This window comes from Pseudopodoces humilis, chromosome 31, assembly GCF_049639895.1.
Source record: "Pseudopodoces humilis isolate 2021_Gansu_Grassland_sample_001 chromosome 31, ASM4963989v1, whole genome shotgun sequence".
Classification (NCBI taxonomy): domain Eukaryota; kingdom Metazoa; phylum Chordata; class Aves; order Passeriformes; family Paridae; genus Pseudopodoces; species Pseudopodoces humilis.
Genome location: NC_142230.1, coordinates 1,760,022 through 1,781,861, shown reverse-complemented (window position 1 = coordinate 1,781,861; position 21,840 = coordinate 1,760,022). Strand labels below are relative to the sequence as shown.

The following is a 21,840-nucleotide window of genomic DNA, read 5'->3' as shown; positions in this document are numbered from 1 at the left end:
CACTCACCTTGGTGTTGCCATATTGCTTTCCCTCAAATGTTCTCTCCTCCTCCTTCTCTCTAAGAGAAAAAAATCTGTGACTTTGTTTTTACTTCTTAAATATGTCACCACAGATGCGTTACCAACCTCTTTCATTGGTCCAGTTTGGCCAGCCGCATTGTCCATCTTCAGAGCCATCAGCCATTGGCTCTGCCAGACATGGTGGAAGCTTCCAGCAGCTTCTCCTAGAAGCCCCCTCTGTGGACCCCCTCCTGCCAAAAACCAGGTTGGCAAAACCAATACAAGGATATTGGGGAAAAATTTTTCCTTGTGAGACTGGTGAGGCCCTGGCACAGATGGCCCAGAGCAGTTGTGACTACCCCATCCCTGGGAGTGTTCAAGGGCAGGTTGGATGGGGCAGCCTATGACAGGGCTGGACCCCTTCCTGTGAAGAAATTTTCTCTAATATCCAATATAAACCTTCCCTGGCACAACCTGAGACCATTTCCTCTTGTCCTGTCCCTTGTTCCCTGGGAGTAGAGAGAGCCTACCCCCTCCTGGCTGCACCCTCCTGTCAGGGAGTTGTGGAGAGTGAAAAAGTCCCCTTGAGCCTCCTTTTCTCCAGGCTGAGCCCACTCCAGCTCCCTCAATTGCTCCTGGTGCTCCAGCCCCTTCCCCAGCTCTGTTCTTTTCTCTGGATGCACTCCAGCCCCTCAAGGTCTTTCTTGTCATGAGGGGGCCCATAACTGACCCTGGGGTTTGCAACTCCTCAGCAGTGCCCAGCACAGGGGACGGGCACTGCCCTGATCCCACCACCACACCATGGCTGGTACAGGCCAGGTGTCCTTGGCCTCTTCCCCCCTGGGCACCCACTGTGGGTGCTTATGCGGGCTTATGTGCAGCTGCTGTCAACCATCACTCCCAGGTTGTTTTCCAGCTCTCCAGCCACTTTTCCCCAAGCATGGAGCACTGCAGCAGGTTATGGTGACCCAAAGACCCTGGCACTTGGCCTTGTTGACTGTTACACCACTGGCTTTGGCCCATGGATCCAGATCCCTCTGCAGAGCCTTCCTGCCCTCCAGCAGGTGAACAATTCCACCCAACTCAGTGTCATCTCCAAACTGACTGAGGAACTCATCACAACAGTCCTGCTTTGCACTCCTGCCCTGGGAAGTGCTACTTACCCTATGCCTGGTCATAGGTTGGGCACATACACCATCCCCACGCTCATCCCCCACAAGCCTGCACAGTAAAGCTCTGCAGCCAGCAGCCATGTGGAGGGATCAGTTTTTATTTCAAAAGACAGTAACACAATTTTTCAATTTAGTATCAAAACACTGGATAGGGTTTTTGTCTCCAGATTGGCCCCAAAAACTGCTACAACCAAGCAGCATGCTCAAACCACAAGCTACACACTGCAAGTGTGACATTGCCACACTCACACCTCACAACCACAACACATCAGCAATGCACAGCAAGATGGCTCGTACTCAATTAAGACAGTAAGAGCAGTCCTGGGCAGGAGGGAAGGCTTGGCTCCATCCCTCCAGGTAGGCAAAACCACTTCTCCAAGAACACAAGGCTGTTGTACTTAAGCAGTTAAGTGTAACCCAGTGATGAGCAGTGAAGCTTGGTGCATCAGCACTTAGTGAAGGCAAAGTCAGCCTCAGGGTAGCAATGGGTTACAGGGACAGTGGCTTCTCTAAGCCCTTCAGGTGTGGAGGGGAAGGGACACAATCCCTGTGAGGGTTCAATTGTTCAGATGACTGGCTTGGCTTAAAAAAAAAAAAAAAAAAAAAAAGATGCTTTCACCCAAGTTGTTCCTTCCCAACACAGAGTTACCTTAAAGCTGAAAAACTGAACTGTGCTTTTAGCAAACAGCTCCTGGAAAGGAAGTTTTCCCAACAGGCTTTCATCCCTAGCTTGGATACTCTAACTCACAGCCAGAACCATCATATCCGTTTCTTGCCCTGCCAAAGCAGGGTGGCCCAGAGCCAATTAACAGAAGGTTAATACCAAATTTTAAAGCCAAGAGCTCTGAAGTGTAGCTCACCAGCTCACACGTTATTTGGAATGTTTATAATGGCTGCTACAAAAAAAGGTAGTTACAAAATGTGTACATCTCAAACATGCTCTCCAAACATTATTGCATTGCTTATTTCCCTTAATGATGCTGTTTGAAGCTCTGCCCAACCTGGTGGCCTTTAACCCAGGAGCAAAGGAGATTTGTGTTTGGTCAAATTGGCAACAGAAAGTAAACTCTGGTCTCAGGGTTAGAGGGCAGCAGCAGCTGAGCAGGCATTGCATGGCAGAGGCAGTGGCAGGGATCCATTACATCTCGTTCAGGTCTAGCAGGGTCTGGTCCAGCATTCTTTGCGTGCAGAGATGCTCCTCTTTGGTGGATTTCAGTTTATCTGGCAGGAAGCAAGAGTTGAGAATTACAAATCAGCATGAAACAATGGAGAATCCTTTGCCAAAAAAAGCTTGTGCCAGCCCCTTCCCCACACACTGCCGCAGTGATCCTTGGACCGGAGTGCCTGGCTGGGTGCAGCTGGAAGCTCTGAGGTTACCTGGCTTGTGTGTAGCCCTCACCTCTCACACTGCCAGTGCTCCCAGTCAGTATGGCCATGGTGCACCTTTAGCCAGAGCTCTAGGCAGTGTTTCACATGCAGGTGTCTCTGACTGCAGCCAGCTCTTCCCAGGGCTTCCACACCTCCACGGCTGACACACGTGGCCCAGCAAGGCACCCAAGAGCAACACACACTTGGAAACCACCCCCTGGAACTACAGCTGGCTGTGCCCCCCGTCCCCTCAGCACAGGGCAGGGATGCCAAGCCCAGCAGCAGGGAGCAGACCACCAGCCTGGAGGGCAGCAGGGCAGGAGCTGGGCCAGTGATAGGCAGAGAGTGAGGAGTGAGGGAGCTGTACCCTGCCCGACACTACAGGCAGCTACGCAGTCAATTCTCACATGTTCCTTAAGCCAGGAGGAGAGCAGATCAGCAGCTAGTGCTCTAAGTAGGCTTCACTCCAAAGGTGAGCCCACCCATATCACTGGAGACATCCACACGCTGGGACACTGGACAGACAGGCTGTAGAAAAACGTCCTTTAGGTACAGGCAGACTCCCAAAGCCACTCCCAACCTCCCCAGGGCCAGAAACTCTGCACAGAGAACAGCCTTCCTCGAGCATGAGCAACAGCAGCATTTAAATATCCCCTGCAGGAACTCAGGACACAGCTTCAGGCTGTGTATTTCGGCATTTGCTGTCAAGATGTCTGTGAGCTTTCCCAACCCATTTCAGGGCTCTGCAGCTGCACTGGGGTCAGGCCTGGGAAATTACTTCTGCCCCCAAACCTTCTCAATTAGGACTCCCCTAGATAGGAATACAGGTGTGCAGTGTCTCACAGACCACAAGGTCAGTCATTTATTGGTAGAAGCCATCATTCCATGCACCAGGAAATCCTACAGTCATTCAGCTAATAGTAAATTAAGTTGTAGCACTTGACAGGCAGCTTCAAGCAGACATAAGTCTAACTTCACCCCACCCTTCATTTAGGGGGTGCAGCTATACTGGTTCCATGGAGGAGCCAGGCAGGACCCCCTGGACAAGCAACCAAGACTGCTCAAAAACCAGCCAAGTCTGAGGGGTGACTTCACCAAGAACAGAGGTTACCTTTATATATTAAAAAAATGCTTAAATAAATTACAGGTTATATCCAAGTGCCTCATTAAAAAGCAGCAATTGCATAAAATTCGCAAGTCTGCCAGTCTTAATGATCAGATTTCACTGTGGTCCACAGCACTGGTGGTCGCAATAAGCTTGTTTAATGGGATTAGTGGGCCCCTTCTCAGTCACACAGATCATGCAGCGTTAACTTCAGCTCATTAGAGAGCAGGCGGTTTTTCTCAAGCTGGCTGTACAGGCACTCTGCAGCAGTGACAGGATAAGGGAAACAAGAGGAAGAGAGAAAAAGAGAGAAAGGGAAGGTTAGTAGAGCACCAAGATGAGCACATCAAAAATGCTGTCTCCATAACATGTGCTTCTGAGGACAGCCTGGGTTATTCCCAAAGGTTTGTCTTTCTCTAACTTGTGCTTCAGTTCAGGAAGATCACAGAGGAAACCAAGTGTGGGCAGAAGTGAAAGTGCTGTCAAAGATGTGCAAAGGCAAAGAAAGGAAGAGGAGACACCAGAAGAGGAGCCTGCAGGCAGGGCTGGGCTGGACCCCAGAAAGGACAGAGATCTGGGATGTGCTTTAAACCTGTGGAGCACATTGCAGAAACGAGTCCTGCCACAGCTGCACCAGAAATAGCTTCCAGAGGGAGCCACACCACACTGCAGTGGGATTTACAGGGTTTGAACAGCAGGACAGGCACACCAGAAGAACTGAGAATGACAACATCTCAATGCAGGCCTGGAGGATCTTCCTCTGAGAACACACCTGGTGCCACACTCACAACCCAGACAGGACTGAAAGCAGCAACTGCTTCAGGTACAGGACAGAGGGACTTTTGGAGCACAGGGTCCTCTTTTTACATCTGCCCCAGAACAACTCCATGAGCAGAGCACAAGCTGCCACTGCCTCTGCAGCCGTGGCCTCTCCAGTCCCTGTCCTTATAGCCCCATAGAGGTCTAGCTGCCACATGCATCCTCAAGGCTTATGCCAAGCACTCATGGTCATCAGCATGTTTGGTCCCTTTCCAGGATCTGTCAGGGCTCAGTGGCCCATGTCCTGCCACACAGCCTGTCAGCCACAACCAGCCACCACAGAGATTCAGCATCTCTCCCTGCTCATTTGCATGGGCAGAGTCCTCCCAGCCTGACAGCTCCAATTCCTGCACTTAGGAGAATTCAGGCAGTGAAAAAACCTTATGCATCATCTTCCAGCCTGGCAGAACCTACCAGCACCACCTGCAGCGACACACAGTGTGATGCCTCTGCTGGAGGAGTGAGCCTAAAGCACAGCCTTGGTTTGGGCTTCCCCTCTAATGCTTCTACTATGAGGTCCTAGGATTCTCAGGCACCCTCTGAAGGGGAGCTACACCATTCCTCATTGCTTTCAATCTCAGAATATTTTGCTCTTCAACAAGACCTAGCTGGGTAAAATTCCAGAAAGTCAAGTGGTTTACATGGAGCAACCAAAGCATGTTGCCCTCCCCAGAGTCTCAGGTCAGTCCCTCCAATGTAACACCTGCACACAGAGGGGGAAGCTCAACTTCAGCTTCACCCTCAGCTTCTCTCAGTCCTCAGGACCTGATCTCACTGCATCTCACTCTGCAGGAGAGGGCAGTAATGCTGATTGTTGTCCCTTCTTTAAAGCCACTAAGGGACTGAGGCACAGGCAGACAAGCCAATGATTTTTGTCCTACCACAATCTGGAAGTTGTGGGTACGTGGCATCCTGGCCCATGCCTTGCACAACAGCTACTACTGCTGTGAGGGACTGGCTCCATGCTGGCTCTGAGCAACCCCAATGCCAGTCCCCAGATCTAAGTGATTCAGGCTGGTCCTGAGTGGCAGAGGATGAGAGTGAACTGTGCTCACAGGACTTGGTGCAACAGCTCACAGCTTTCAAGCAAACATTCCTGTTTGTGTACAGGGACCCGATGATTCACCCACACAAGGTAGCAGACTGGAGTGTTTAGCATGACTGAACTTCCCAGACTTCAGGAACAGCTTCTCCATATAGAGCACCTGCCCAGATCTGCAGCAGCCATGTTTGGCCTGCTCCCTTCTACGCCCAACCCCAGGGCAGCCTCACCAGCTATCCCTGCCACTCAGGGAGCCCCAGGACATGGGGAGCCCCAGGATCTCGCTCTCCTGGTCAGTTAACCTATGTTTGCAGCACTCCCACATCACAGCACAGCTCACACTAACCAGCCTGCACAAGCCCAGCAATCCAGTCAGACCAGATGCCTCCAAAACCTCCCAGGGTAAACACTGCATCACCCACCCACATACCCATCCACCACCCAGAGTGGATTCCTTCCGGATGAGTGGGAAAAGGGCCTGCCACAGCCCAGCCTTAGATAACAATCCCAGGAACATCACTGTGCAGAGAAGAGCCACCAGCTCCCCACAGCAAGTCAGGATGCAACTAGACCTCCCTGTGAGGAGAGAGGCACTTCCCAAGGGCAGGCTACCACCTCCCACCCACTAACTATCACAGAAGGGGTGAAGTTGAAAAGGTTATCTGTGGGTCCAACCTCTCTGCTTAAGCAGAGTCATCCCAGAGCACATCACACAGGATTATATCCAGATCATTCTGGAATATCTCTTGTGAGAGAGACTTCACACCATTTCTGGGCAATCTGCTCAATGCTCAGTTACCAACACAGGAAAGAAAATCTTCCCCATGTTCAGGTGGAACTTCCTGAGCATCAGTTTCTGTGTGTTGCCTGTTCTACTACTGGGCACTACCAAGCAGAACCTGGTCCATCCTCTGACACCCTCCCTTCAGATATTGACAGACAATGATGGTGTCCCTGTTGTCATAAGAGCTGACAATGGAACACTAGCCTGGAAGCCTTCATATTTACAGAAGCCTTGCCTGTCCCACAGGATCCAGATCCTCAACTCCAGCTGCAGTTGGGTTACTGAAGACTTCTGGGTTCTTGCTTTGTGCTTACAGGGCACAGCTATTGCCCCACATCCCCGGAGAGTCAGACCACACTTTGAAATTCCTTGAATGCTCCCTCCCTTCCCCATCCAGACTGGTCACCAAAGACAGGGTGGGACAGGCTGGGGCATGTGGGTGTGCCTAGATTATCCTGACTGCCAGTGCTGTCATGTGGAGACCAGAAGGGCACAAACCTGAGAAAGCCACGGGAAGCGTCCCATGTCATCAGAATGCTGCTCACGAAGGGCTCTTCGGGCACTGTGGCAGACGAACCAATCCAGAAAGGAAAAAGTATTTGACTAACCACCATGAGGCAGCACATACCATTTTGAGAGGATGACCAGTGTTTATCATACCAGATCAACTAGCAACAGCGCCAGTGGTGACACACGCCAGGCATTCACAGCCCACTGCCAGTGGCAGTGCTCAGTGGGAAGCTCCATGACACGCTCCTAGAAGGATCCTGCAGCCCTCAGCCCCTGCATGGGGAGGGCTCTGCAAAAGATTCCCTGGCTCAAATGCTCACAGCCCTGCTGCAGTGCCTTCTCATTCCTGAAGCAGGAGGCCACACATCCCTCCCCCTGGCACAGGCAGCACCTCACACCCAACCAGTTCTGCCCCAGTGGAGACCAGCCAGAGCACACACAATATTTATTGACTTCCATACCCTGGCTAACGACTATCAGGTGTGTGACCTCCCACTGCAAGCTAGCATTTGGCAACCAGTGCTGGTGAACACTCCAAAGCAGGCAGGAATGAGGAGTGTCTTCAGTCAGGCACAGCTCCAGGGCCTCCTGATGCAACCCCCAGCCTCCCATTTGACCCCACTGGCCCTGTCTGCAGAGTTGCCATCACATCTGGGAGCCAGTACCACACCTCAAAGGAAAATCCAGCATGCTAGTGAGGTCTGTGTTCCACCAAGGGTGACACCAGTTTGAAGGCAATGCTGAAACAGTTATTCTAAAGCAGCAAGTGGTCACTAGAAACCCATTTCTCAAAAGCAATGGCCATTTATGCAAGAATTGTTTTCCTTAAAAAAGGTGACATCATGCTTGAGCAAAAGGCAAGAGAAATACAAAAAGAGCTTTATGGCTCCACACAAGATATGCAGATGAGAACAACATCCTCCCAACTCCCCCGACACGGAAAGGGCAGCCCCTCAGAGCAGGCTGTGTCTGGCACATCAGGTCACACAGAGGGAGCTTTGTTTGGGAGCAAGTGCAGCAGAACTGGGGGGCTGCTGCTGCTGCTTCCGTGTCTTTAGAGCACCAATTCCCAGGGATGCCCTGTGCACAGTAACTGGAAAAAGGTACTGGAATTCAGAGTCAGATGAAGAGAGCATGAATGACGGGTGCAGATGCAGAACAAGCCACCAAGCAGAGAGACAAATCCAAAGCGGAGTTTGGAATCACAAGACTTATCTGTGTGAGACAGAAGGAGACACTAATTTTAAGAGAAGCTTCAGTGTTTGTGCACAGCAAGCTGCTTAGGGAACTTTGGGACACTCGTGTTAAGGCTCTTCTTTGTGGGGTGAGGACCTGGCCTCTCCTGGGTTAGCGCAAGGACCAGGTGGAGAAGTTGTTAGCAGCACCCACTGCAGATCTGAACACCAAAGCTGAGGAGCGAAGTTGCAGAAACACACAAGTTCAGCTACTTCCACAGATCAGTTCATGATCTGGCCCATCTCAAGCCTATTGTGGCAATTCCTAAGGAATCCACCTAAGCACTATCCACAGCCTCTTCCAGAAGGAATCCTGAGACCATGGCCCAGTGGCTCCAGCAGGTAACAAAGCCACATTTCCTGAGAAAGCCTTTCCCAGTAAGAATGGGAATTGCACTCAAATTTAAGTCAGAACCCTTTCAGGCCAGCACAGCACTTGGTTACACATGCAGATCACAAGGACCTAGAGTTAGAGGAAGGCATGCTGGGGCAACTTGGGCAGATCTGTAGAAGTAACCTGGGTGGCACAGTGCCGTCAATTCTCCAACTACAGAAACCACAGCAAACCAAGCAAGCACTGGCAGTCCAGCCTGCTGAAGCGAGAGGCGAACTCCAGCCAGCTCATATTTACATGGAAGTCATGTCATTCAGGGCGTGGTCCAGTTCCTCACTAATTGCTTTGTACTTCAGTTTCTGGGCATAGAGCTCATCTAGAAGACGTTTAGGAGGAGAACAAAAGGAAAACAATGAGGGAAGGCAAAGGAGTTCTTCCAACACTCTGGGGCAGGAAAAGCAGGAGTGGATTCACGAACAGAAGAAAATGAAGTTAGATGTGGAGCCATCACAACTCCATGTTCATCCCCATCAATGAACAGAAGGGTTCCAGCAGCATGAGGACTGACTGACCCACAAGTGCCTTTCAGGATTACAATCCAGCTCCAACGGCCAAGCACACAAATCACATCACCTTGTAAAAACAAGCTGTCCAGCTAGGTCAGCAGGAACCAGTGTCAGGAGGAGCAGCAGGGAAAGGCAACTCCATCCACTTAGGGAGAAGCTTGTTACACCTAAGGAGAGCACTGATAATTGAGGTGTTTTGCTCTCACCCATGTCTCAATGCAAAGACTGGCTTGGGAGAAGTCAGTCATGTAATAGAGCTGGGCATCAGAGGAAATTCCAATCCTGTAAGGATGCAGTGAGGAGGGGGAGCAGACTGGCCACACCAGTGTTCTCCATCAGATAATGGAGCAGACAGGCAGCTCTCCGCCTCCAGGGAGGGGTGGGCCTGGAACTGTGCTGTCACATCCCTGAGCCCTGCAGAGCTGGCACAGGCTGCTCCAGCTCTCGCTGCCTGGGCTATAGTACAGTTAACAGCCTCACAGAGCCTAGGGAACTTTGTCAGTTGTCATAAACTAGGTCACTCCAGCAGCAAGGCTGTAGACCAGAGCCAATTCTCAATCAACAGGTTTCAAGGGGAGCATGCAGGGATTTGGAGGACCTTTTGCAGTTCCAAATAAAAGCTTGTCCTGGATCATGAGGTGGCTCAGATTGCTGCTTGGCTGCAGCTCTGGAAGAGCTCAGCTGACACCATTGCTATTTCTAGATAATAAGAGTGACTCCAGACTGTAGGATGGTGCTTTGTATCTCCAAGACCTGGCACTGAAAGACCAGAAAGGTCCACCTGCGGTCAAAGTAGGAGACCTGTAAGGGCTTTGGTTTACCAGCACCACTGCTCCAGCCACAGCAATCCACAGAAGAATCTGGCCACAGTCCCAGATTTAAGGGAGGCAGCTGAAACCTTCTCCCTCTGTGGCTTGGGGCCAGGTTCTGCGGTGGCTGCCTCAGGAGTGTTCCTGAAGAACTGTGTGAAGGAATGGGAGGAGGAAAGGAACACACCCTTGGCACAGGCTGACTACCCCATGGACTGAACTGCTGGCGATTTAACCTTGATTCAGGACTCACACTGGGGAGTCTGAGTGTTCACGGGGGCTGTTTCAAGACTCACTGACTCCTGTGGTTGACTTGCAAGACACCATTTGCAATAGCCAGCACATGCATGACGTTCTGCACGCACAGATGTTATTGTGACCAATTCTTACAAGTTCAGGTGTTTCTTTCCTATGCCACTCCTAAATTAATTCGATTAAGCTGGAGCACGGGGATTTAGTTACATTCCTAAGGACATCACTACCATAATACACCAATTATCTAGATAAGGCCAGGTGTCTGGATCAAGAGTTTGAGACCTGCTGCAGAACAGCCAGGGAACAGCTTTCAGAGCAGAGGCACAGGACAGGGCTCTTGCCAAGCCTCACCTTGGAGGTAAATTGGGTTATGCTCCAAGTAATGAGGAGCACAGCAGCCTCTCTGCTCTCCAGCTACCTGAGAGATAGCCCTCCTTAACTTCTCACTAAACACACATTCTTTGGTTTCCTGTCCCCGGAATGTACCTTCCAGATCATCAATGGTCTTCTCCAGCTTGGCTACAGAGCGTTCAGCAAATTCAGCACGGGTCTCCGCCTGCCAGACAGAAATAAGCCAGTTAGTGCAACAGCTCTACAGCAAAGGGCATCGGTCTGAGGACATGGAGTCTCCCACCCTTCACATCTCTTCCCAGTCAAGCTGAGGCCAGCTCACCCAGCTGGGCCATCCTGACATAGTCACTCACCTCTTTGAGTTTATCAGTCAGAATCTTGATCTCTTCTTCATATTTATCCTCTTTTTGAGAGTACTGTGGAAAAGCAGTCAGCAGTCAGCAGCCCCAGATACCTCCCTCTCCAGAGAGCCCACAACTAGAGAGGCTGACGTAAACTCATCACTGCAGCACACATGCCAACAGAACCTTCCAACTGGGAGTTGTTCACATCCTTACCCAAGTCCAACAGGACTGGATCAGGCAGCAAGCCTCACATAACACATGGAACACAAACTTGGATGCAGAAAAATTCTCATCTTAACATTTCAGCAGCTTAAACATCCTGGCTGATTAAGTCTGTCCCAAGGCAGGGAAAGGCAGCTGGGCTTCCCACACCCCAGCTTCCATAGCCCTCCAATGACTTATGTTAGCCCTCCCAGCAGAGTAAGCACAGCACTCCTGGCTTGCTTAAGACTGCAGCTGAATCATTTCCACCCCAGTGGGTGCTCTGCTGTTTACACACCCATCTAGCACAACAGCAATGTTTCTGGCCCTGGGACAGGTAGCCCTACCTTCTCAGCCTGAGCCTCAAGAGACTTGAGATTGTTGGTGACATTCTTCAGCTCCTCCTCCAGCTCGGAACATTTACTGTGGGGTTTTGTAAGGAAAGGGGAGAGAAAAAAAGGGAAAGAAGAAGTGGGAGGGAAAGACAGGAAACAAGAAGTGAATCCACGTGCAGGGAAGACCAGGAAGTTTTTTAGGAGACTGTCTGAAATGAGACTGGATAGGACCCTGCTTTGAGTCCTATCAAAGGCACCTGTGCAGAAAGCAAGTTCTCATTTGCTTCCAAACTCATGCTTGAAGTATTCTGCCAGCACATGCACGGGGCACAGAGCTGAGCAGTGAGATGTGGACACAGGTTTCTGCCAGACTTGGGAGTCTCCAAGGAGAAGCTTCACGTTTAGTGTGCTGTATGGAGGGAAGTTGTCCTGATGGACAGAAGGACAGCCACCACCACTCAGACAGGGATATTTATGGGCAGAGAAGACAGTATGTTCCATGAGAGAGAGAAAGAGACACAGTTAAGCTGAGGGGAGGAGCATAGTGAGGAGACCACATGAGTTCTGGTTTAATGGTTCAAGAAGGGAAAAGTTAGTACCTTTTCTTCGGCAACAGACAGACACTTCAAGTTCTGGTCCATCACTCTGATCTGCTCCTGCAGCTCCCGGCAATGACTGTTAGTGACGGTCACACAAGGGCACAAGCCAGGTGGGGGCAAGGTCAAAAGGAGCACCAAAACCACACCACCACAGAGCAAAAAAGGGGGTGGGGGGAAACACAAAAAAGTCATGGTCACAACATGCACGTCTGGGCGGGAAGCACAGTGCTGCTGCTGCTGTTGTGTACACACCAACTGTGTTAGACAAGGCCCAGAGCAGGGAAAGGCCCTGACCAGCTCCTCAAGGATCAGCTAAAGCATCCAGACATATGAAAGGATGGGGCACCAGGATTTGTGTCTCTGCTCTGAGCAGAGGAAGCCAAGATTTCTGCTCAGCAGTGCAGAAGCCAGTAGTGGTTACTGCAAGTACTTGGAGAGGCCCAGAGACCAGCCTCAGCCACAGCTCTGCCCTTGGCCACCCCATATGTCACTTCAGCCACTGGCTCAGGAAGCCTCTGCCACTTCAGGACAAGCACTGTGCTCTGTAGCAATATGAACGATCTTGTGACTGCACACACAAAGCAGTGCTGGTGAATACTGAGGAGAGAAAGACTCTCCAGCATCCATGACTAGGGAGTGCCTCCATGCAAACGGGCAGAGCATATCCACCCAAGGCAAATGGCTTCACAAACTCAATGTCCTAGGTGGAGTTAATCCTGTTTCAAGGAGGGAAGTGCTTTCATCCGTTTCCTTCATGGACCTAAACCCACCCTGTGCTTCAGGCCTTGTGTAACAAATTTAGCAATGCAGTGTTAGTTTCCATGCAGAGGCAGACCTGCCAGGTACATGCAAGCGGACTACTCACGACTCTGCAAGCTCAGCTCTCTCTTCAGTACGCTCCAGATCTCCTTCAATGATCACCAGTTTCCGAGCAACCTGGAAAGGAGAATCAGAGTAAAGAGGAAGGATAGCCTTGTGCTTGTAGGGTCTGCATAGCAGTGAATGGAAGGAATGCCTGCAGGAGCCACTGGAGCTTTTGGCCAAGCAGAGGCAAGTCTGCTGAGAGCCAGGCTCTGCCCCTAGGTTTGCTATCAGCAGGAAGAGGACTCAACTCTACTGGCCCAGGTCAATCATACTACAGCAAGAGTCTCACCTCCTCATACTTTCTGTCTGCCTCCTCTGCAATGTGCTTGGCTTCCTTGAGCTGGATCTCCTGCAGTTCCATCTTCTCCTCATCTTTCAGAGCTCTGTTTTCAATGACTTTCATGCCTCTGCCCAAAAGCAAGCACAGGGAGGGAAGATGTTTAAAACAATCTTGGACAAGCCAGCAGTGCAGTGAGTTTCAGAGCATTAACAGCACTGCCTGGAAGCACAGGCTTGATAAGCCATGACTCCTCTGAAAGAAGAAGGTGACACAGGAAGGCAGAGGCTGCTGGGCTGAATACAGCAACCTCAATTGCTTGGAATTAACTGCTCCTTGGACCATTCCTCCATCAGATCACCGGGTTCCGAGACCAAGGGAAGTGCAATGCTGCTGAGAACAAACCCAGCTGTCTTAGGGAATCAGCACAACCATGTCAAGCACTTTCTATTTCAAATGCAGGAAGAGCCAAGTCTGTCTCTATGCCAGGCCATCAGCTGGGTCAGGCTGCTCACGGTGTGTGCCTGAGGAAACACATTAGACAGCTGGAAGTGGACCCCTCCCCTTTGAATCACAGGCCAGGTCAGGGGACATCTGCCACGATGGAGCATGCTGGCAGAGGCAGATGGAAGACAGGCTGCCCCACCAGCAGCCACCTTTACAAGGCAATGGTGTCCATGAACCCATCTATTTCTCCTCCTTTGGAGTCGGAGATGCATGGTGGCACATGGCACTTCCTTGATCCCAAGCCTCAGGTTCCAGGACACTCAAGGCCATCAGCAGCCTCAGGTTCATCAGCATTGTTTTAGCTGCTCTGCATAAGCAGGCACTGACTCCCACATCCAGCCTTGATGTGGGATCTCCTCCCCCACTCTAAGAAGCCCAAAAAGTTGATGGCACCGGACACTCAGTGTTTGACAGAGTGCAAGCAGGAGTCCTTGCTCACCTTTCGCTCTCATCTGCTGCCTTCTCTGCCTCTTCCAGCTTCTGCAGAGCTGTGGCAAGGCGCTCCTGAGCTCGGTCCAACTCCTCCTCTACCAGCTGGATACGGCGATTCAAAGATGCCACTTCTGCCTCAGCCTGCAGGGAGCAGAGGAGGGTACTCAGCCTGTGCAGGTTTAGCAGCTTGGGTAGGGCAGGTGAGATCTGCCTTGGGGTCAGCAGCAGCACACAGGAGCCCAAAGCAAACCCAGGATGCTTTAGCACTTCTCGCACTTATCTTGGCAACACATCCTGCATGCTTTTTCCGCACAGCAGCCTTCCTGCAGGTTGATCACTGTCAGCCTGTGCTGCTCTGACAGTTTAAGCCATAAACACTGAGGAGACGACTTACACCAAGGGCTGCCTCTGCAGCTGCCAGGATCCTGCCAGGCCATTCATCACAGCCCTGTTTATCCACAATGCCAGAGCATGGTGACAGCTGCCACTTAGCAGAGAGTCAGTTTACTGGTGTGATCTGGACATAAGTGTTGCTTGAGGCAAACCCTCTCATCAGCAAGGTGAGAAGGATTAACATGTTCAAGGATGTGCCAAGTTGTATTGGGTGCTGGCAGGCTGGGCTGATCACAGGTGCTGCCCAGCCTCAGGGCTTGTTGCTGCAGTGCCCACAGCCCCAGCGGAGAGCCTGCAGTACTTGAGGCTTCCTTCCTCCCAACGACTCACTAACAATTCAGAGAAGGTGCAAAACCCCTCTCCAGTTTTGAGACAGGTCTAGGAGGCTGTTCCCCAGCAATAGCTGCCTTGGTTCAGTCATACACATTGGGAGCTGATGAAACTGCTGACAGCCTGCAGACATTTGCCAGAAATGTGACTGAGGTTTTAAGGAGCTGGCATATATCAGAGGCCATCCCACCCCACAAACACTGCAATCCATGTCCTAGTCAGCCTTCAAAGAGGCTACAAGCCAGCCCCCACGGCATTGCACTGGCAATAGAGATGGTGGGGAACACAGACCATGCAGCTTTGTGCTCAGTTCATCACTTGTGTGGCAGAGCTACTTGCTTGTTCTCGGTAAGGCAATACAGCACTGCCATCACTCTGTAGCTTGCTCCAGTGTTGAGTCAGAACACAGCAAGGGTAGATATAGAGGACAGGAATTGCCCTTCGGTGCTGCTGAAAACAAAGCACCTCAAGGCCAAGGATGAAAATCCCTTCAGTGGCACTCCTCTTCTGGATCAGACCCAGACTAAACAGTCAACTTGAGACTTGCTGCAATCTTTTTGGGACCCTGGGGGAATGACCTGTTTGGCCACGAGGCCTCTGCTTACAGCCGTATTTATTAACTGCAGCCAAAGCCCAGGGCAACCCAGATGCTTTCGGGACTCTGACACCCCACCAGGGCACCCTTGGAGAGTCCAGAATCCTGCTCCCCAAAAGGACTACAAAGGCAGGCAGGAGTGCAGCCATTCCAGGGCAGCACTGTGATCTTCTGCAAAGACCTGGGCACAGGCACATGCCAAACAAACACAAAGTACCTCAGCTGCACATAACAAAGCATCCTTCCAAGAAGAACTGCTCCTCACTAGGCCTGAAGAGGGAGGAGCAGAATGATGAAAGGCGCCAGTGTTAGACTGGGGCCCAACACCAATTGCGTCCAGCTCCCAGAGGGGCTGTCTGAGCTCTCCCCCCTCACTGGCACTGAGGCACCCCTGGCAGTTCCAAGACCAGGCTGGGAGAGCACAGAGGAACTCCCATGCAGGTACAGCTGGCTCTGGAGAAGCCCACATCCCTTTGGTGCCCAGAGCCAACACACACCCCACTGAAAGGGGAAGTGGTCTGCCTGAAGAGGAACGGAACAATACCTTAAACAGAACAGGAAGGAGACTGACTGACACGCATCTTTTCCCTGTTAAAGGGGCTACCAGATGTTGAGGTGGAGGACCTCCTCCTTCCTTCTCCCAGGCAATGAAGACACATCAGTACAGCGGGCCTCCACTTCCTGACCCTCTGAACTTGAACCCTTACTTGGTGCAGGCAAGTTCAACCCACCCAAAAACCACCCTTATTTTTGAGGAAGTGCTTCTCCCCTGCTGCAGAAGAGCCCTGACACCTCCTGTTCTGTTGCTTCTCCCTAGATACAGATGAAACTGTCAGGCTTTCCCAGAACATGGGATGACACTTCCAGGTGACTCTTTCAGGCACCCCTGCTACAAGTGGCACATTTCTGTTATTCCATGTTTCCTTCATGAAGGCAGCCCTGAACCAGGTAACACCTGGAGTCCAGAAAATCAAGTGAGAAGCTCATCCAGGCCTTTGGGACTCCCCATTGCTGCCCCAAGAGATTCATGAGGATACCCCATGACCCATGGCCAGGCAAGCCCTGGGCACCACACTGGGAGCCCTGGTTCTCTCCCCTGAAGGAAGTTCAGGGAGCTGCTCTTGAGTGCGTTCATAACAGCTGGGAAAAACACGCCTGTACCCGTGACAATGCTGCTATTGCAAGGAGAATTCCATATGTGGCTGCAAAGAAAGAGCCAGCTGAGGCATGGGAGTGGCAGGAGCTTCTGCCATGGGCCTGGGCAGCAGAGCCCAATCCATCCCCGGCAGTGCCACAGCGTTGTCACGGGCACAGGCTCGAGCACTCAGAGGGCAGGGCTCAGCTTCACACTTCGAATGCAACGAAATCACTGCAAATTCAACGATAGTCATGCTTAGATTCGAGCAAGGACCTCCCGTGTCACCCCTGTACCTGTACCCAAAACGCCACCAGCCTTGCCTGTGTCCCAGGCCCAAGGGAGCCGGCCACCTCGAGGTCCTGCCCGTGTCACCTCATCCCTGTCCCAGCCTTTCCGGTGTTCCCAGCCCGGTGGCGAGCGCGAGCGCTGCCAGCTCAGATCCTGCTCCTTCCTCCCTTTCAGCCAGTCCCACCCCAGCCCTTCTCTTTCCTCGGGACTGCCGGTCCCAAGGGCGGCGGAGAGCCCCGCTCGCCGGGATCCGGGCAGAATGCGGTGTCTGAGAGCGCTTCAGAGGGCTCCTGCGCTGGCCACATCCCGAGGGAGCCCGCTCATTCCTTCCATCTTACCCGCGCAGCTCCGGGCTCGGGGCCGCACAAGATGGCCGGGGCCTCCCCCGCCCCCCGGCCGGGTCCCTCCCTGCTGCTGTCCGTCCCGGGACACCGGTAACAGCGGAACAACGACAGGCCGATCCTCCCGGCCTCCGTGTCTGCTCAGCACCACGGGCGGGTCCCAGGGACCCAGAGAGAGCCACGGACATAGAGCGAGAGCCCCGGTCCCAGCTGACGCTTCGGCCCGGGTCAGCATCCCGCGAGCACTCCCGCGGCTCGGAATGACCCCCGGCCCCGGGCGCGCCGCCCGTCCGGCTCCGTCCCCGCCGCACGGTCCCGGCGGTACCTGTTCGCGGTTGCGGCGCTCGGCTTCCACCTCCCGCTGCAGCCGCTCCGCCCGCTCCTCCGCATCGTCCGCCTGCTGCTGCAGCACCTGGATCTTGCGCTTCACCGCCTCGATAGTGGTGGCCCCGGCCATGCTCGGTCTCTCCGCTCCAGCCCCGCCACCCCCAGACACCGGGACCGCGCCCGGAACGGCCGGTCGGAAGTGACGTCACTTCCGACCCACCCCGCGGGCGCGTTACCGGGGAGATGAGGAGCGGTCGTCGCGCTCGGGGCGTGGCGGGGCCACCGAGACCGGGACCAGCGGGAATGGGGGCACCGCGTGGGGGACATGTGTCGGGACCTGGCGGGAACGGGGCACCGGCACCGGGCGGGGGACTCACACCATGACAGGCCCCAGTGGGAACGGGACACCGGCACCGGGGGGAGGACCGGGGTCTGCCCCGCGAGCACCTGGGTTCACCGGAACCCGCCCCATATGGGCGTGGAGGCACCGGGACTGGCCTCATGTGTGGCAGGGCCCGGAGAATCCACCCGGCCCCAAACGAGCCGCCCCGCTCCGTGGCCGGACGCCCCTCAGCCCAGCGGGCTGCATTTGGGCACGGCCCCCCCGAGAGTTGGGCACTGCCACCCCTGGAGAACCCCCAGACTTTGCCGGGGCCATGAGCCCACGGCCCTGGAGCAGATCCTGCTCCTTCCTTCCACCCAGGGGTAGGGCTGTGGCCACCAGGCTCCCAGTCCACTTCCATGTGTGAAGTCCCAGTGGGGAAACGGCCTGAGCCGAGGCTAAAATCCTCCTGTCTCAGGGCAGGCAACGCTGCGAAGATCAGCATTCTTCAGAGCTGGGAGCTGTGTTCCTCAGTGTCATGAGGGTCATGGAGCCGCCCAAGAGCTCAATAAACACATCACTGAGCCCTGTCACTGAGTCCTGTTAAATGCTCTCATTCCCCACAAAGCCTATTCGGCAGTGCTTCAAGCATGTGGATAGAAGGGAAAGTCTCCAGGCTGCTGGCCTGAAACCCTCAGCAGCCAGGCAGATAGATGCTTCAGGAGCATTTGCCTGGGATGGCACGTATGGTATAGCATTTTTCCAGGGATGAGGTGGGAATCAAAAGGGTTCTGTTGGGCTGGAAGCAACTGGGAGGCAGCTCTGCCCTTTCAATGCTCCAGGGTGCAAAATCCCTCCACTTCCCAGAGCCAGGGGCAAACTGGGGGACCCCCATGGGCCACCCTGGGAGGCAGCAGCCAGGAAAAGGGGCTCCAGCTGCACAGAGAGGGATCCACAAAGAAGAAAGTGGGGATGTGGTGACAGCAGGGAAAATGCCAACAAGGAGCAGAGGGAGGCAAGAAGGGTGTGAGGGAGGAAACGGGCTCCCAAGAGCTCTGCAGTGCTGCAACACAAGCCGATTCCAGTGCAGGGCTGGTAACAGGGATCTGCAAGCAAAGCTGCAGGGTGACATGTCCCAGGGCTCTGAAGGTCCCAGTGAGAGGGGCCCAGGTGCTGTGCAGGGCTCAGGTGCTTCCCCACGAGCACAGCGGGAGAGGACGGCTCCTGCCTTCTCTGCATCACAGCTGGGCTGCATCACTCTGACACTGGACCCTGAGATATCCCAGCCCCACGAGGACTGCCAGGTCCTGACAGGTGATGAGCGGGGCCTCATGCCTCGTGATGGCAGGAGAGCAGCCACTGGGTGAAACCCTGCACCGCTCGCACCATTGTTTTCCTGGAAACAGCGGACAACAATAGCTGGGCTGTGCAATGCTCACCCTGGCCGTGAGCCCCCGCCCTCAGGGGGATGAGGGCTCCCCCCTCCTCCTCTCTCGGAGCTCGGCTCCTCCACCCCCAGCCGTGACTCAGAGCTTCCTGGGGACACGTGGACCCCATATCCCGCACTTGATGGGCTGCTCGCTGCCTGGCTCTGCCCCCCGGATACGTCCTTCACAAGGCCATTCTCTGCTCCTGGACACCTACACAGCTTTATCGGGAGCACACTGAGCCGGGCAGGGACTTAACTGTGTCCCCAAGGCATAAGGAAGGCTGCAGCCCCCCCAGGAAGGGGGGCAAGGCAGTGCTCAGCTTCCACCCTGCACCCCATACGCACATCCGCCGCCTTCTTCTCTGCCAGCTCCAGCTTCTCCTGGGCGTCTTTCAGGGCCTCAGAGTACTTGTCCAGTTCATCCTCTGTCCCCTTTAGCTTCTTCTGCATAGCAGCTAGCTCATCCTCCAGCTGGAAGGACAGTGTCGTCACCACAGGTGGACATCACTCTTAACCCCCACACCCCAAGAGAGTCCTGCCTGCCTCATCCCAGGCTCAGCTCTGCCCCATGGCATCCCTCCCACCCCATCTTTGGGACCAGCTCTGCCCCACAGTGCCCATCTGTTTCCCACATCCCACCAGCTGGCAGGGACTGAGCCTCGGCTAGCCCTCGGGGTGCCCTTGAGCTGTGGCATAATGGCAGCTGTCACACTCTCAATACCCCAGGCAGAGTCTCTTTCGGGTCTGGGCTCAGCGTCACCCAGCAGAGGCAGAAGCCACCCCCCAACATCCCTGGGCTGGGGGCTGTGGCTGTCTGCCCTACCTGCTTGCTCCGTTCCTCCGCCTGCTTCTGCTCAGCCTCTGCCTGCTCTGCCCGGTCCAGGGCATTCTCCTTGTCCAGCTTCAGCATCTGCATCTTCTTCTTGATGGCCTCCATCCTTGGTGGGACACAGGCAGTGGTGGGCAGTGGGATGCAGGACAGATAACGGGTGGGTAGGGCAGCTGTGTTGCCTGTGCCCCACTGACCGTTTATCAGCTCTGCCCAGCACAGGGGCTTTGCCTTTCTTGGGCTGACCCGCCTCCCCACCTTCCCAAAAAGTCTGTGCTCAGGACCCATTATGTGTCCCGGGGGCTCTGGGTGGTCACAGCCTTATTTGGGCTCCCGAGGACAGCTGGGGTGTTATAAAAAGCAGCAGTGGGTCTGCAAGAGGGGGTCCTGCATTGTCCCAGGTACCCCCTCCCCCCATGCAACCGGACACCCTGGCTGGTGCCCGGAGCACTTCCTCAGGATGCTGAACTGGGTCTGTTTAGCGCTGGCATGAAGTCCTCGCTCCCCATTTGCCTTCCTGGAGGGACTTAGGATGTTTTGGTGGCCCTGGGCTGACACTTACCCCTGCCTGGGGGTGGCATGGAAAAGGGCAAGATCATCCTGGTGCTATTTCGGGAGCAAGGGCTTGGCCAAGAGTGTTTGGCTCTGCAGGGAGTAGCAGGGGAAACTGCACCCAGCACCAGGGGCAGAGTCCCCCAGGAGCCCGCTGAGCCTCAAGGCCAGCTCCAGCCATGCTGGTGCTTTGTGCTGAGGTAGAGGATGCTGTTGGCAGCTGGAGGAGCAGATTCCCCAGGCACAGGGAGGAATTCTCAGGGCAAGTGGTGGCACTTTGTCCACAGCCGAGAGGTTTCTAACCTCCTCTTTCTGGCCCAGAGATCCCAATGGTCCCATAAATCAAGTTACGATCTCCCATGGAAGACCCTACCCCTACTGCTCCTACCCAGGGACAGATGTAGAGGGCTAAAGGGGCCAGAACCTGGGGGCCTGGGGGACAGAGACAGAAACCTGGTGGTAGCTCTGGGCACCCTGGGCAGGGCACTGGGGGGGACAGCCCCACCAAGGGCCCTGAGCAGTGGCTGCACCTCCATAAATAACGCCCCCCTCCCCATGCCAGGGCAGTGGAGGCAGTGCTGGGCACAGGGCCACGGGCCTTTGTATTGTCATCATCCCTGGCGTGAGCAGGGGGACAGGTGGCGAGCGTTGACCCTGCTACCATCCCAAACCTCCACCAACCCCCGGACAGCCTCTGGGCTCCCCCTCTCAAGTCCCATGGAGATGGGCAGACAGGTTTTATTGCAGCAGTGAGGACTAGCAGACGGTGCAGGACAGGGTGCAGAGGGCCCCCCTGTCTGAGGCAGGGCACAGGCAGCATCTGGCCAAGTCAGTGCTGGGCGTCCCTGGCGCTGTAAGAATATGTTTGATATTTAGTTGGTTTTCCAATAAAACAACCTAATATCAAACATATCAGACAGAGACAGGGGCAGATGGAGGTGGGAGGACCTGGAGCACAGCTGCCTGTAAGAGAAAGAAAAGAATACGCTGAGAGCTGGGGCAGGAGTGGTATCCAGGTATAATCCCCAAGGCACTGCAGAGGCAGCACCCAGCCATACCTCAATGCCTGGAGCCTGCTGGGCAACTGTGCCGGTACTGGGGTGCTCGGGATGCAGTGCTGGAGCAGGAGGCGTCCTGTGGCTGGGATGAAGCTGGAGCAGGGCAGTGCAGGCTTGGTCTCCTGGCATGGCACATCGGGGCATGCCATGACATGCACTGGCATGGAGTAGCATGCTATGGCAGGTAGCACTGGGGCCAAAGGGAACCCACATCCATCACCATCTTACCTGGGCTGGCTTGGGGGCCTCTTCTGCGCTCTGGCTTGGAGATCGTCTGGCTGCCGTTTATAACCGCACTCGACTGCACCAAGCAGAGGGACGTGGCCAGC

At 54.2% G+C, this 21,840-nt stretch overlaps 1 protein-coding gene across 18 annotated transcripts; it reads right to left on the bottom strand.

Moving 5' to 3' along the window:
- Window positions 1–1,250: 1,250 nt before the first annotated feature.
- On the bottom strand, window positions 1,251–20,137 carry TPM3 (tropomyosin 3). Of its 18 annotated transcripts, XM_088068522.1 has the most exons (12): window positions 19,896–20,130; window positions 19,418–19,543; window positions 13,917–14,050; window positions 12,983–13,100; window positions 12,695–12,765; window positions 11,243–11,318; window positions 10,704–10,766; window positions 10,486–10,555; window positions 8,667–8,745; window positions 6,789–6,852; window positions 2,948–3,068; window positions 1,251–2,393 (listed from the first exon to the last, which is right to left on the bottom strand). In XM_088068522.1, exons 1-11 carry the CDS (start codon window positions 20,007–20,009, stop codon window positions 2,991–2,993), a joined length of 993 nt encoding a protein of 330 aa, XP_087924648.1. In that variant the 5' UTR covers window positions 20,010–20,130; the 3' UTR covers window positions 1,251–2,393; window positions 2,948–2,990. The 18 variants fall into 18 exon arrangements, with proteins under 18 accessions (XP_087924648.1, XP_014116356.1, XP_005532359.1 ...); XM_014260881.2 differs by lacking the exons at window positions 2,948–3,068; window positions 6,789–6,852 and having other exon boundaries at window positions 19,896–20,120; XM_014260882.2 differs by lacking the exons at window positions 1,251–2,393; window positions 2,948–3,068; window positions 6,789–6,852; window positions 11,243–11,318 and adding exons at window positions 7,229–8,015; window positions 11,830–11,905.
- Window positions 20,138–21,840: the final 1,703 nt, after the last annotated feature.

Bases quoted from the DNA above. Each gene is read 5' to 3' on its own strand.
- TPM3 (XM_088068522.1), bottom strand. From the start codon at position 20,009: ATGGAGGCCATCAAGAAGAAGATGCAGATGCTGAAGCTGGACAAGGAG. The intron at 11,319-12,694 runs GTGAGTAGTCCG...AAAACCCCACAG, and splicing joins AGAGCTGAGCTTGCAGAGTC to TAAATGTTCCGAGCTGGAGG. The intron at 8,746-10,485 runs GTACATTCCGGG...AACGTCTTCTAG, and splicing joins GACCATTGATGATCTGGAAG to ATGAGCTCTATGCCCAGAAA.